The 16657-nt window shown below is 32.6% G+C and overlaps 2 protein-coding genes across 2 annotated transcripts; one reads left to right on the forward strand and one right to left on the reverse strand.

Annotated features, from left to right (window-relative positions):
- The first annotated feature begins 9645 nt into the window (after nucleotides 1-9645).
- Non2 (upstream activation factor subunit spp27 homolog Non2) lies at nucleotides 9646-13728 on the forward strand. The gene is made up of 5 exons (XM_072010933.1): nucleotides 9646-9800; nucleotides 11069-11159; nucleotides 11495-11787; nucleotides 11864-12117; nucleotides 12197-13728. The coding sequence occupies exons 1-5, from the start codon at nucleotides 9758-9760 to the stop codon at nucleotides 12311-12313; spliced, it is 798 nt and encodes a 265-aa protein (XP_071867034.1). The 5' UTR covers nucleotides 9646-9757; the 3' UTR covers nucleotides 12314-13728.
- LOC139991123 (cilia- and flagella-associated protein 206) lies at nucleotides 13467-16634 on the reverse strand. The gene is made up of 13 exons (XM_072010936.1): nucleotides 16463-16634; nucleotides 16202-16367; nucleotides 15950-16130; nucleotides 15710-15879; nucleotides 15421-15634; nucleotides 15224-15353; nucleotides 15040-15147; nucleotides 14874-14976; nucleotides 14723-14790; nucleotides 14479-14627; nucleotides 14309-14407; nucleotides 14106-14241; nucleotides 13467-14045 (listed from the first exon to the last, which is right to left on the reverse strand). Exons 1-13 carry the CDS (start codon nucleotides 16553-16555, stop codon nucleotides 13818-13820), a joined length of 1845 nt encoding a protein of 614 aa, XP_071867037.1. The 5' UTR covers nucleotides 16556-16634; the 3' UTR covers nucleotides 13467-13817.
- Between the last annotated feature and the right edge of the window lie 23 nt (nucleotides 16635-16657).

The following is a 16657-nucleotide window of genomic DNA, read 5'->3' on the forward strand; positions in this document are numbered from 1 at the left end:
TATGTATGAACCTATCTACCACGAATCTAGAGATCTCTTTATACCCTACTCATCAGAAATCTAAGGGTCCTTTTATTTACCCTAACTATCAGAATTCTGAACTGTTTTTCCATGGGTTCTGATTAGAAAAATTTGGAAGCATACTCGTAGGGATCTCATATAAAAGAAAGCTATCTACACAAAAATTTAAATGTGATAAAGGGAAGGAACGGAAAATTGTTTAGAGCACTGTGTGGGATACAAGATATAATTGTTTTTCAGTCGATTTCACGATGGATTCTGAAACAGACTCAAACCACAAAAAGATTAATTCAGTTCTATGAATATATGTAATTAACTACCAATGAAGGAGATTAAACATTAAACATATTTGTTTCTCCTCTTTTAATTCATATTATTTTGTATTTAAGTCGTTTGTTCATATGTATCTCCCAATAGTGATTAAAATTCCATGTGTATAATTTACACTTTCTACAAGTTAATAAATCTGGTTATAAAACTTAATTATTGGATTAGTATTAAAAAAAAAAAAAAAACAGCTTTAAGAAAGATATATTAGGCACAAGGAAATATCAAATCAGCAAAACCTCAATTTAAACTTAAAAATTTGAATTTAAAAAATTGAACAGATCGAATTGAAGTACTAAGATGAAAAAAGAGTGATTAAAACCATATGATTTATTTCTACACCATCAAATGACCTTTCATTTGACAAAGATAAAAATAACTTTATTCACTAAACTGATCAATAACCAATTCATATCAGTTGTTTCAAAATATAACTATAATAATGGACATTCACTGTTATTAATTTTATGAAGATAAACTGAAAATTCTTACTTATATATGTCTTAGTACGGCAATAATATTCAAATATTTCACATCTTTTTCACTTTTCTTTAGATACAATAAGAAATTATATAATAACATCATTCAAGAATGATACTATGCCTCCGCAAAAATGTTCATTATTATTAAGCAAACATATCTTAGCAGTATTTCCAATCACAAACGCTCTAGTAATAAAGGGCGCTAAAAAATAAATGACTCTAAAAACCAGAAGAACCATCAAAGTATCCACTCAATATAATCCCCGGCAACAAACCGTGAGTGGAATATTCATTCTATTCCGTAAACTTTGATTTACTATATGTAGTTATAAAATAAAAAATTCTCAAAATCAAATCGCGATGAGTGCTGCATCATATTTGCAATATTAACTAATACACTATTGGCAAAAAAAAAAAAAGGAAAAGAAAAAAGGAAAGAATATTTCCGTGTGAATTATCTGCGCAACATTAATATTTATTAATCTATGCACTCAGATTTAAATGTTCGCAACACTAATAACAGTTCAGCGTAGCCATATAAGAGGCTACCGGTGAAACTGCATCTGATGATCCAGGAGCAGGAACGTGCTTCCACAATCCAGTGGAAAAAGATTGGGCATAATATAAGCGCAACACTACTTTAAAAAACGCGATCATTCATCGACGCAACTCTAACTAGTAAACTAATTAAAACAATCACAATGGAAAGTCGCAACACTAATTCTTAAAACAAAAATAAAACTAATATCCATATATGAAAAAAAAGAAAAGTCTAAAATGTATTACTTTCTTAAAATTTCTGAAAATTCATAATCAAAATTGCAAAAGAAAATCGCGATATCGTAATTCGCAACTCTAAAGCAAACACGATTATCATTTTATCGCAAATCTAATTCAAACCATAAACATTCTCTCGCAACACTAATAAAAAGCCGCGATATTATTTCGTAACTCTAATTCAACCCGTAATTAATCTCTCGCGACATAATAAGAAAAACCGCGATTTGCCCAGTGTGATGATAAACCGATATATACATCGGCCAAAAAAAAAAAAGAACTACTACTACTACTACAAATACTAAAAACGAGCATAGTGACAAAGTAGTAACGAGAATGACTTTCCATGCTCTGGATGACCCAGAGGATGGAGAGCCATTGGTAGTTGCCCTCTTGAACGGCAGTTTGCCGGGCCTCTTCGGCTCATAGCCTCTTCTTGCTTCGGGCGCAATGCCCGCTGAAACTTAAATCTAGGCTCGAGTCTTTCTAATCGCAAAATAAAAAATAACTTATAAAGGTAAAATAAAAAGATAAATCGCAGATGCTATTCCCAGTGCACATGGACGACCAACGATCATAGCGACCGCTGTCCGTTCGCATATGCGTGCTCGAGCAATAAACGTTCGTTTCGGAACCTACTCGTAATCGCGACCACGACCGCGATATTCGAAAAATCGATAGGCAAGGCTCAAGACAAATGATATGCTCCATTCGTGATGCCAGCTTCGCCGTCAATTTTTCAAATCAAATATCCTGAAACAGGTTGGACACGCGAAAACGCGCCTACCCGACGAGAGACTGTGCCAACCTGCCCGGCCCTACCTACTTATAGTTAACATTCATACCAGAAAATATGCTACCTATCCTACCCGAAAACCTATATTTAAAATTTAAAAAATGGCAAAACAAGCACACTAACACATTCACTCCACGGTTCTCACACATAACCCGGGCGCAAAGGCCTACACTAGAGAGACGTCCCGGGACGCCTCCGACACCCGAGTTCAGCATACAACTTTCACACTCTAAAGTACGTACCATTTTCCTGAAATCGACTGACGATGGCTAGCGACCATTGCGTAAAGTATGGTAAAGATATCCATATTTTAATTTTAATTAAGTATATCAGAATTTTATGTTTAATTAAAAATTCATCAACATGCTGTACAAAGTATAATCATAATATATCATGTAAATAAATAATATTATTAGAATATACGATACGTAGTTCGATATTATTATAGGTAATGTTATAGTTAATATTAATAATATTATACTATTTATAATCTCCTATACATATTTAATGACATTATTATTGTAAATTGAAATTTAGAAGTATGTATCTACTTTAAAATTATAATGAATAGCAAAAACGACGCAATTCCACAGCCTAACCATACACACACAATGTGGAAAATACGTCGCGCACGATACACTAACTCAACGTCAGTTGCTGAAAAATTATTAAACTTATAAACTAGTCATCATGCCCATTGTCTTTGTCCCACCCAAGTAGCACCTGGACACGTGAATGAGATCCTGGCAACGAGCATGGGAGGGGTTAAATCTGAAAATCCTATGCTGAAAATATGATTAGCATATCTATTAAATTTTGTATCTTGCGGGCTAATATTCTTTCATTTTGTAATCTTATTTCGTTTCAAATTGTAATGACTCTGTTTATGCATATTTTAATTTACCAATTTAATATATTACTAAAAAGTTACACTTGAATGAAAGGAAAAAATAAAGAATATATTTATAAAAAACAAACCAGATTAAGATTCAATAAATACAAATAGTAATAAATTCAATATATAATAATAAACGTAATCCCAATGGAATATTAATAGAAATAACCTCAGGCGATTCCTTCATCAAAACGTATCTTTGAAAACAAAGAAGCATTCAATACTTGCTTTGATTCTGAAATCTGCCTGTCGCGATGTGTCTTCTTGCACGTGAGATTTGATACATCCTTGGGCGGATAAAGTTACTCTTTAATATCTTTATATTGTACATTTCTAATTTTACTAAAATTATACTCTATATGAACTCGAATAACAAGTTGTTCCATACTATCATAAAAAAGGAAATAAAATTAAATTAAATATATAGCATGTATCGTCATTAATAATAATAATAATAATTTCTATCGTGATTGCAATTTCTTATAATAACGAAGTCTGCGGGTGTCAGACTTCTTCACTACAAAATACTTAAGTCATTCTGATGTTCGTTATTTATTTCGATATTCATACATTATTTATCCATTACATACGTACACTCATATGCATATTTGATCTTTACATTGCATATGTGTACTCTAATTTTACAAAAAATGTCATTTTCACTCATATATACATAATCGAGTTATCAAGATTAATACACTCGTGTCAATGATTAATGCATCATTACTAATATTCAAAAACGCGATATGCAAGAAGACCTATCCTGAACTAATAAATAAAACACAGAAAAGAAAATGTTACTACTCGCGAGTATAATAAATACCCGCGGCCACTGTGCTCGTTAAAAAATCTACGTAATACAACTAGTCACCCGTGTCGATTCGGACCTTTCATGCTACGACATGATTAAGTGACCAGAGGTACAAAAATGCATGCAACTCACGATTAGATGCAAAGAACGTTGTCGTCGATATTGTTGTAACCCCAACCCCAATTGAGAAGTCATCATGAAACCGTCATCAGATAGGAATTGTGGAATCCCATGGAAGAAGCGAAGGCTGGACGAAACCAGTAACAAAACAGAGAATATTACAATTAATTTTCAAAGACAGTGTTTCTTATTTGAAAAGTTTTATATAATAAAAGATTGATTTCTATTAAATAAAATTTTAATGACAATATTCAATTTAAGAATGAAAAGTTTAGACTTGCCAAATTTTCAAATCATATTTTTTAATTCATAATAGAGGAATAAAATTAAATGAAATACAATACAAGGTTACTTACATTCTCGGCTTTTAAAGCACCACAACATCCTTTCCAGGCAACAGAAAGAAGAGAAGGAGTAAAAAACCTGTAACAAGATATGAATTATTACAATTCATTGACCACAGATAAAAACGCATCATATTAAGAATATAACAAAAAATATATATTTAATATATTTAAAATATTTTTGAACATTATAAAGTATTTCCTACTACATTGTTAAATATTTATAAATATTTCACGACTGATTTATAAAAATTGCCCGCCAAACTGAATGCCCGCCATTACTATTTGAAATACATATATACAGTTATTCGACATGCTTCGGACGTGACTTCGTAATAACAAAACATGGCGCACTTTTCTCGACCGTTAAACAAAACTGCGCAATACGAAAAATATCTGATGCGCAGAATGCGTTCAAATCTACCTATGCTAACGTTCTTTCTAGAGTATATAAAAATTATTTTAAAAAATGAAATGACAATCTTATCACAGAGAATTCACGAAAATTTAGCAAAACATAAAAATTATTTCAATTTCTTTTTCAAATGAAACAAAATTTACGAACTCTACGTCGAATAAATGTTGAATAATATGCTCAATTTTTTTGAAATCGAAAAATAATTTGACACATTTGAAATAAAAGCAGCTTGTTTAAGCTGGCTTATTTTCACCTTAGTTCTCTTAATAAACCGTAAAGTCGTTTAAAATCGCGAAATTTTTGTAAAAGACGAAATCAATTAAATACTTAATAAATATTAACAATTATCCAATAAAAAATGAATACAACTGAATACAACGTATAAATAAGTTTGCTTTCAATGGAATAAATCAAATTTTACCATATTTCGATGAAAAGTTATCGGATACATTACTAATCATTGTGGCGTCCTTCTGAATGTCATTTTGTCCTTCCAATTTTCGTGACATCCCTCTAATACTTTGAAATCTTTCTCGCAATCAAGCAATAATCTGTACAAAAAGAGATCACTATATTAAAATAAATGCATAAAAAGAATAAATTATTTGAAAATGAAACAACGGGCAAGGTCAAATTACATCTCGAATGTTCATTATACGATCTACCGGCAAGGAGGGCAACCGAAAAGATAATCAAAGAGAAAATAATTAAATAATAGATTTAATAAGTTATTGATTAAAAACGTACGTACAATTATACGAAGTTAAAATAGCGTCGGATTAAACGGTGAAAGAATGAAGGAAAGTACTATGTAACAGAAACGTCGAAACCTTTCGTAGAATGACGCGGATATACATCTAATCGCTCTGATTTTCGACACTAAACTGACACCTCACGCCGCGGTTTGTCCCATGAAGTTCGATTCCGGCAAGGGTGGGGGACCTTTGTTTGTAGCGGTGCGTGAAATATGTAAGTATAGGTTTGTCAGATTCACACGGTCATTCACAGGACAACACCGTGTGTTCCAGGATATGTTTTCAAAACCTACGTTTACAAAAATAAAAAACAATACAAACGTAGACCTATGTTTAGAAATTTGACATACATATCATTATCTAATTTAATATTTAATACATAAAATTGATTAAAAGATATAAAGCACGTAGATGGTAATTTCTAAGTTCGATGTAAAATAATATTTTTAGTCAAAAGATTATAATTAAATTATAATAATGAAAAAGAAAAGAAGGGAAAATGTTAAAAGACGAAAGAAAAAAGGAAGAATAATAGTAGGGCGATATATGTATAGTGCAAGGATAAAAGAGAAAAGATTATGAAAGGCATATCACCATAAATAAAATGATCCTCACAATCAACCAATGATCTGTACCAAATAAACTATCAATTATACTAAAATAAGGCAATATGTTTCAATCGCGAGGAAACGCGTCAATGGGAGTCGTAAATTCCCGTTACGATTAGAATAATCAACACCACGAATAGATCGATTCCCTATTTCGATTAGGATAACAGGGGTGGTTCAATGAGTATAACACTGCGGTTAACAGGTTATAATATATATATTTTCAATAACTTTATACAGAAGATATTTACGCTGTTGCGTAAGGTATAAGTGAAGTAGACGAATGATTGACGGGTGAGAACCCGGTAAAGAGATGTTGACTGTTCTAAAGTCGATGAATCAGAGATGTCGACTGATCTGTAATTGTACATCAAACTCTTGTTCGGTGGTGATCGCCCCACCACTGGTCGCTTGCGGGTGGAATCCTGGGAAACATGGTAAAACCTACATTTCCCCTATTTTTACCTGATGGAGCAATAATCATAAAGAACCTTTTGAATCGAATTTTTAGTTAAGCAAACCTGGTAGGTTATAAAAAGTGGAGAATTACTACGTGGTGAAAATCAGGCACATCAAACAGAATGATACGTGTAGATTCCACACTTCTCGGTACTAAAGTGATGTTTCATCCCGCCAAATATTCGTCTAACTGACTAATCAACTGATTGGTTGAGGCAGTTTGGAATATTTTCAATTAAAACCAGCGCGAGAAATTGAAATATTGCTGTAATATTTATTTAATCAACGAAGTATGACATTTTCAGGCCATATATGTATGAAGAATTTTGAACGCTTTACTTTTTGCTTTAAAAAGCTGATATATACACATAAACGAACAATTCCTTGGAAAAACATTGTGATATGAGAGAAAAAAAGAGAAAAGGAAGAAGAGAAAAGAAATGAAAGGGAATGGAAAAAATGAGAGAGAATATAATGACAGTGAAAAGGAGAGACGGAAGAAAATAAAGTGAACATATTCAAATCTATATTATACTAACGTCGATAAGGTTGCACGTGACGTGAAAATGGTAAAGAGAATAGGTAACCTTTAAAACGTGGGACACGAGAAAGCATTGTATGTCATGCTGTTATCCCATCCTATATTTCGTTTATGGTCTAGCAACATGTATATTTATATTCGAATATAAAAGAGAATCTTCTTACATCTAATATTACTAACTTCGGTAGTTAAATTGAATATAAATTTCTAAACACATCGCTTCGGAACATTTAACATAGTCCTCGCCTGTGTTTTTGATTTTTTACGCAGTCGATATTTCAGAGGATTGGGTACGAAAAGCTATAAAGAATTGTATATATTCTAAATCTCAAATATCCAACTGTGCTATATCAGATCGTTATTTATAGAATTGATACGATAAAAAATATTAAAATATATTCTGTGTACATGGAAAAATATACGCAACTTGCGTTCAATTTTCCCGCCACTTCTCACGAGAGTCTACAGTATCTTTATCTGCTAATAGGACTAAAGTGCATAATACAACGCTAGATGGCGAAGCAAACTTATCTGTAGCTTGAAAATATCAATATTTTCGAGACAATTCTACAATCGTAACCTGAGTTGCATGTAAAACAAACAGACGACAAGATATTTGTTTGTTTATCAAAACTCATTTTTATAATACATCATTAAATATTTGATGAGCATTTATAAGTAACAAACGAAAAACTTCTCATAATAAAAACAATATTGTTGTTGTACCGGAAATGACAAAGATTAGGAGGGAAAACAATATATTTTTGGCGAAAGTTCATAATTTTATCAATTCCTGTACAAATAGTTAAAGTTGTTATGGAAAATATGATCAGAAATTTATTATAAGGTTGCACAGCAGAATGAAATGATTCATTACCATAGAATAATTAAACCAATGAATAATGATAAATCGTATTCTCGAAATGATTCCGCGAAAAATGAAACCGCCATTTTAAAGCGTTCAAACACCCGTGGCGGCATTAAGTTTCGACGTGTCATCAGTAAATATATAATCTAGGCTAAAATAAAAGAACTTAAACGCATAGAACGTTTAAAAAAAAAATTCAATTTATTTTGATGATGTTTCTGAAACAAATTTATATGGAATTTTATCGAGAAATTCGTCTTTCAACGAACCTGCCAGATAGGGTATAGTCGTCTTCAAAAGTATTTACATCATAGCTGCCATAAACTCTAGGTACATGTGTTAGATGATAAAATCGAGCAAGGCGCTTCCTAAGAAATATTTTCCTCGTAAAAAACTGATACGATTTTGTAAATACAACGTCCTCCTAGGATTAACGGTTTTAAAGTTATGAATTTTCCAAGATCATTTATTCGATGCATCCTTTCGAACGTGTTGGTAGTTACTGTACCACTAAAGCGAGGAAGAAACCGAGTGGTCGCTTCGACAGTCGCGGCCTATTAAAATATCGCACTGATTGGATGCAATTACACGTGAATGTATCAATTTTTAGAGATGATAAATATACATTTGTTATATAAACTTATTACATATGTATTATAGTACAGATCACTTCATATCGTTAAATATATCAATATATAAAATTCCTTATTTCGTAAACAAAATGTTAGTATTGTTATAGATAAAGATAATGAAGTTCGCGATATAGATGATATGAAATATGCAAGGAAAAATAAATTCCCATTTACAACAGCCATTGTTCATATCTAGTTTAACCTAATGAAACTGGAATCGCAACTGATATTCATTGAACTACTAGTTTTTATGACATATCGGTAGAATGTATACTGATTGTCATATGATGCGACTATATGCCTGACGCTATGAATCTCGAAGTAGTCGCTTTGTACAGTCCATTTCGATAAAACAGTCCGAAGGATTGAGAAAAATCATATTTCGGTCTATTAAATTATATACATTATTAGCCATTGGGTGTTATAAGAAATTATAAAGAGACAAAAATTGATCCGGTTTGGTATACATAACATCTTCCCAAAATGTCAGGTTGCATTGTTATAGGTTATTGAGAATATATTTTCTGGAAGTGAAATAGTACTAGGTATACGAGTCGACTGTACTGTAGACGCCACCGGCAGCCACGAGCGGTCGCTTGAAGTACAGTTACAACCAAAATGTTTTTACAAACGTATTGGCGGAACGTCAAAATAGGATCATTCGATTGCAAAATTACGAGTGGGGCGTCATGAGAAACTTGTAGCTCGCAAAAAACTAACACGATTTGGTGTATATAGTATTCGTTTTTAACGTATCCCTGCCGAGATATCTGTTTTTGAAGTTTTGCAAAGGTAACGTATTTTCGACTCACTGTATAGGGTGACTGTACCAACGGACGCTACGGGAGTCCGCAGCCGGCATAGGTTCAGTTGGCAGCAGTACGCACAGCGAGAAGGTTTACCATGGCTGATATTTCGAACGAAGAGCTTCGTAAAGAAATCACCGGTAAGTGGCAATATCCTTTGATTTACCATACTCTGGTCTACAAATATGATAAAATTAAGTTAGTAATCATTTGTGGTGCAAGTTATTGGTACGTTTGCGACTAGGAATATGTAGAAAATCGGGCTCTTTGCTCTTGCGACGTGACGACTTTAGCGCGCACGATGTGACGAAGTGGCGTGCCCCACGCCGGCCATTACAACCACGATTCATCATATTTCCACTTACGTACAGCTTTATTACAATATTGCATCTCCGAACCATTTCGTGTAATCTACTATTAAGATTTTTCTAAAATTTTTCGATGTCTTGGGAAAATTTGGATTCTTCCTTGGTTTTCTAGAAAATGATAGCTTTCCCTATTCTATCCTATAGTATACTGTATGACGCGTCTGACTGTGGTGGCGCGCGCCTGAAGCCATCGCATGCTTCATATCTCGCTCTTTCTCTTGTCTCAACGTCTTTTGCACCGTGAAAAGCGATCTCAGCATGGACCGTGCCCTCATTTTCTAGAATATTTCAACGGATCCTGCTTTTATTTTTTATTTTGCCAGGCCAAATATAGCCTCGTTCCTCGAATTTTACTCGCTTGTTATAGTTGCTGTTACAACGTATTTCGTTGTCATATTTACTCGATAGCTTTTACCTTTTCCCGCCGCCTCAAAATGGACACAATGTCCATCGATATTTGTTAATGCCTTTTTTTACTTTGAATCTCTTTTACTTTAGCTGTTTATCGCCTTAAATTTTTGCTAATAAATTTCCGCCGGAATTGTAAATCACGCCACCGATACGCTCGAACCTTTTAGCTATTTTCCATTATTCCAAGGTCCAATGTATTCTACGATCGATCAGCCGATGTAAAGAAAGCAGTTTTAGAAATACAACCAATTTATTACATTTTCGTGATAAAGTTAACTTCCAGAAATTTTTTTTCTCTATGATATAGAGAATCAGCAACCGGCACAATGAATGGTTGCCATTTTCGTTCAATATTTACTAGCTCTAACGCGGGAAACTACAATACGTTACCCTGACATTCATGAAATACGCCGCATTAAAAATTTTTAGGTTATTTAAATAATTAGTAGCATTACGATAATTGATCTTTTATTAATAAAACTATTATTTCTTATATTTTATAAAATTTCACATACTTAACTGTTTATGAATAATGTACAAAATATAAAGAGTAGATTGAAAGTAAAATCTGTATAAATAAATTTGCCTACCTTTTATAAAATTTTGAATATTTGCATTTTTATGTTTAGCTATCCTTAAGGATGCGGATCTTACTACCATGTCTGCTAAAAAAGTGAGGCTACAGATTGAAGGAAAACTTGACATAGACCTCACTGAAAGGTAAGAACTCATTTAAAATGTATCGTCAATATTTAGCATAAATATGTCTTTTATTAGTCATATTTATAACAAAGGAATCAAATTTTCAAAGATATTTATTAAAATTTATAAATATATACATATATTGTTTGGATACCACAGGCACTCTTGCAATTAAAATAATTCAAGTGTGAGTTTATGTGTATCCTAAATGAAAAGAAGGATCTCTGTGTAAAACTGTTCTCTTAAGTTTTTACCTCGTTCCTCCTTCAACATTTTCTTTGAAATTAAATATATTTTTATTAGTAAGTTTTATTTTGTGTTTAATGTGGATTGTGTAATAACTTCATGTATAGGAAAAAAGAAGTAGATACTTTAGTTATGGAGTGTTTGCAAGAAAAACAAGATGGAGCAAAGAAAAAGAAGAAGACTGCTAGTGAAGAATCCGAAGATGGAGAGGAGGAAGAAGAAGAAGGCTCAGAGGAAGAAGAGGAGGAGGAAGAAAAGAAACCAGCCAAAAGAAGTCCTGCAAAGAAAGCAATGAATAAGCGTAAAAAAGGATCTTCTGATGATGAAGAAAGTGCAAGCGATGATGATGCCAGCGATGAGGAATATAACCCAAAAAAACCAAAAGCTACCCCTAAAAAAAGTAGGTAGATCACAAAATTTTTTGCATATGTACATGTTCATTGTTCTATAATTATAACTTGGTATATTTTTGATAGATAAACCTGGCAAGAAAGGAAAGAAGAAGGGTAGTGATAGTGATAGTGATGAAGATTGGGGTAAGGTTAAGAAAGCCCAAGGTGGAGGAGCGAAGAAAGGTGGTGGTGGTGGTAAAGGTGTTGGAGGTAAGGGTGGTTATACTCGTGCTATCACACTATCGCCTGAGCTTTCTGCAGTTGTTGGTGCTGAACAAATGGCTCGACATGAAGTCGTAAAGAAGATCTGGAGTATCATTAAAGAAAGGAATCTTTATGTAAGTGTTACTTCTCGTATGGTCTTTTTTTATTACATACTTTGTTTCTAGTATTCTAATATATTTTCTTATTTTATAGGATCCTAAGAATAAGCAATATGCAATTTGCGATGATGAATTACTGAAAGTAATTGGAGTAAAACGTTTTAGAACTTTTGGTATGATGAAGTACCTCAAAAATCACTTTGTAGATTAAATCATCCTTGAGCCACGAAATCTGACAGGTTATAAACATTGTATAACGTATTCCAGGATGCAAAGTGCATCTCTCCATCTTTCTCACACGATACATACATAAATATACATACATACAAACACAAACATATTTCTTGCGACTTAAGACTTTAGCCATGTTTACATCATTCCGATGAATTCTGTTGTCCATGGTAGCTGCTTTGTCTTATTGAATGTTCGCAATGTAGCATCTTAATTTATGGGCATTATTAAAGATGTGGCTCGTTAACATTGTTAAAAGCTGCCCAAAATGTGTATGCAAATGATGACCCACAGGTAGGAATCCAAGTAGATTTGGTCAATGATATAACGGTATAAAAAGGAAGGGTCAGTACCATGGACGTGCGGATGATTTCGAAATGTGGAAAACATTAAAATGGCCGATAGTCAATAAGCTGGTTTTAAGTCAATGTATTCAGAGTTAATGTTCTATCGTTTACCTGGTGGTTCTTGTAAACAGTCCCTTTCAAGTATGAAAATACGGTGTGCCGTTGTGGCATTATAAATGAAGTAGCGAGAACTACTTTAAATTCTTTTTTATTTTATTACGTGACAGTCAATATCTGAAGAAAATTAAATACAAAGGATTACAGTAGTAATTATTGCGTTTGTATTTATTTGGATTTTCTTTTAATCGAAAATTTCCGCCCGAGTATCACACAATATTTTCATCTTTTTGTTTTTAATGTTGATTATTTTTCTGCAATGGATGTAACAGAGAGATAAACAGTTCTGACAACAAAGAGAGAGAGAGGAGTAATGATATGTGGTAAGGCTAAAAAAAAAGTGCGAAAAAAATTAAGAGAAAGATAATGCGAAAAATCAACATCCTGTACCTCTTCTGTATAATTGTTATATTATATACTGAAATTATTACTAAGCGAAATTTAATTATATTATCATGTAATTAATAATTATTGTCGTAATATAGGTTTCTTGGTGTAAAAAATTGACCTAACTCTTAAGATTTAATGGTAAAATAATGTATTCAGTGAAGGTACAATGCATGCATATTAAAAGTCACAGTATGTGCAGCATTATGCAATGTTGAATTGTAGAAAATAAGATAGGTTGATGATACGAGGTATAGAATTAATCCTAGTGTGGATATTCACACCTCGTTGTATGGAAAAATTTGTGTATTTTGAATATAAATTAATGAATGCTGGCCTAAATTAATGGAAGCCACAAAGAAATCATTGCAAACAATTGACGATAATGAAAACACTACAGTGAAGATAAAGATGAACGTGTACACAGAATAAGTTATAATATCAGTTTGTTTTTTAAATGAAGAAAAGTACAGGTTATGCCCTGATATTTCGTGAATGTATTTGAAAACGTCATTAAAAGATATTGCTTTCATTTTTTTTTAGAGTGCCCTTTGTAGCTTCATTCTATCGTAGATGTCCTCGAACAATCCTATCCAATTCGTCCTTCAAACTAATATAAAATTGAATACATATCTATAAATGTTCGAGTTCGTCTTCTAAGAAAGATAGTACGTGTTGATTATCATCGCGCCTCCCCCGCAAGCCAAAGATATAAGTTAAGAGTTTCTTTGTGTTCATATAATTATCTCTCCTCGTTTGAACTTCTTTATTTCGGGGCGGAGCTGCTTGTACGTAAATACCGTATCGGAAGTTAGATTTATATGTTTGCGTACTGCGTGTTGTGCATCGGCTTATAGTTGCCTAGAAAGAAAAGAATGAAATCTTCCCCTCTCCTTTATACTGTTTATTAACAGTACTTACTAAGTGCAATGCTCTGTTTCTTAGTTCCCAAAGATTCGAAGAATAATTTTTGTCAATGGAAGGTGGAAGTATATGCAAATCTGTTTGAACCATTTGATGTTGACAAGTTTTTAATTGAGGTCCTTCTTCCGACAACCTTGTTAATTAATATTTATGTTTTAATAATTTCAATGTGTTTCTTTTTAAATATTTTAAATACTAACACTTCTTGTGTTTGTAGAGCTCGAACATCATCGTGTACTTGAAACAAATACACATATTCAACGTGATTGCGTATGTAATCAAGAGCCTCATAAATGTACCTGTGAAAACTTATTATTTATCCATTTATTCATTTCGATACATTTATGTTTTTATATTTTGATGAAGATACCTATCAGGATCTTGTCCGAATTGTTGGGCTGCTAAAATCGAGCAAAATACGTAGTATTTTCCTCTCCATTTAATAATACCGTTATTCGGATTTCCCGGGATCAATGCTCCGTGTTCACTAACGAACTTCCACGCGCAAAATCCTAGAAACTAATGATGAATTTATTAACCTAGGAAATGTTGTTTTGTACAATCTGTCATTTAGTATATCTAGTTTACATAGTATATCTTATGTATAATTTTACCTCTAAATTTATATTTTCAAAATCCTTAGTTTCATTAGGGTGATAGATAGTGCACTCGCCGCATTCTCCTGAAAAGGGAATTTATAATTTAATTTGTAGCTTTCTATGTCTAACCAATGTTACAATGTTAATTTCCAATTCATCTTATTACTTATTGGTTCACCCATTGATTGCTCCAGTCTTTCAGCATCTGTGAGGATTTCTTCGTTAGACAGCATATCGGTCAATAGCGGTTCGTTGTATGCATTCACGGTCTATTGAATGTTTGGTTCGTTGTAGCTCATATACATATATAATTATATATATAAAACAATTACCTTTGCACTCAGAGTTTGAAGTTCCCAGAAAAAGTTATTTATGCCACTTAATATAATCACCTCATCTTGAAGTCCCATCCATATATCTGCTAAGTCGATAAACTGTGGCTGAAGAATTCACGGATAAGACGTAATGTTTTTAAAATGAAAAATCATGCAAGAGATGTACAGTATAATTTCTTACATATACTTGAACAGTAGGAATAGCAGTCCTATATCTCACGGTATCATGAAGCTTAAACAGACGTCCTTGAAGACGTTCCATATAATTTTGTATCTCTTTTTCGCTTCGCTCTACATCGCTTAACAGTTTTCTATAACAAACAAGTTAGTTTTTGAAATTATCATCAAATTAATATTAACAAATCTTAAACGACACACCTGACGTAAATTTCTTGTTGCCGACATGCAGTTAACATTTCGGCTGCCCAGTTTACATTCTCAATTGTATAAACGCCAAATGGTATTAATTCTCTAATGAAACATATTTTTTCGATGGTTGCAGTGAATTTATATATTTTTGTCATTAGATGTTCCAAAAATTCCATAATACAGTCGCGCGTTTTTTTAGTAGCTTTTTGCAAAATAGCTGGCACTAAATAGATATTTTACATTAATGATCTGTTTCTCCATAATGTAGCAATCGTTCTATTAGTCGCCAAGGACTCACAATCGTCGATGCCTTCGCCTCCGCGTTGGTTATCTCTATTAAATAAACGTATTCCTGCAACTATGCACATTAATTCCATTAGTTGTTCTTCCTTCTCGCATTTAGACATCTTTACATACTGTTCTAATTCCGAAGGTTGAAAAACGCTTTGCAGTGCCACCGATACTTCCCTAAAAAAGTAAACTTTTACCTCCAATTAATAATAACCAGTATCACGAGAACGTGTTTTAATATTGTTACTTGAGCACAGAAGATACAGTAGGATTTCCAAGACCACTTAAGAAAGTAATAACCACCAACATCTTATGGTATAACTTTTCTGACTCCTGTTTATTCGCAAGTTTCTCAGTCTGACAAATTTCCGCCACTAATGGTCCAGTTTTTTGATGTAATCGCAACCTATGGCGCTTAACAGTCTCGTCTATACAAATTAAACATACATATTTCATTGTCCTATATTGATCATTTTGTATTCTCAAAGTTTATTTTCACCTCTATCATGATAGTGCTTCGCAAAATATAATTGAATTTTTAATATCGTTAAACTTGGTTTTTCTTGATCGCATATTTTTTCAACTATCGCTTGAATAATTTTCTCATTATTTTCTTCATCGTCTATCTTAATTTCATATATAGGATTTAATTGAAACAAAGTGAGCTGTAAACATGTAGGAAAAAAGCCATATTTTGTGTCAAATTAATAATTATTTAGGTTAATTTAATATTGAAATTTCTCGCATAAAAGATACATACCAAAAAGGAAATAAAATCTTCAGTCACGTCTACCTCGCGTTCTTGACACGCGATCATTATACTACTTATTAACTCCCTTCGCAAATTTTCCATGATTAAAATTTAAATACAATTGATCATATGAATTAATATTTTAAGTTGCCGTTGACCGACTATATTGGTTTGCTTTCTAAAGTTTGATCGATATCCCAAACA

This window comes from Bombus fervidus, chromosome 9 (assembly GCF_041682495.2).
Source record: "Bombus fervidus isolate BK054 chromosome 9, iyBomFerv1, whole genome shotgun sequence".
In the NCBI taxonomy this organism is placed as follows: domain Eukaryota; kingdom Metazoa; phylum Arthropoda; class Insecta; order Hymenoptera; family Apidae; genus Bombus; species Bombus fervidus.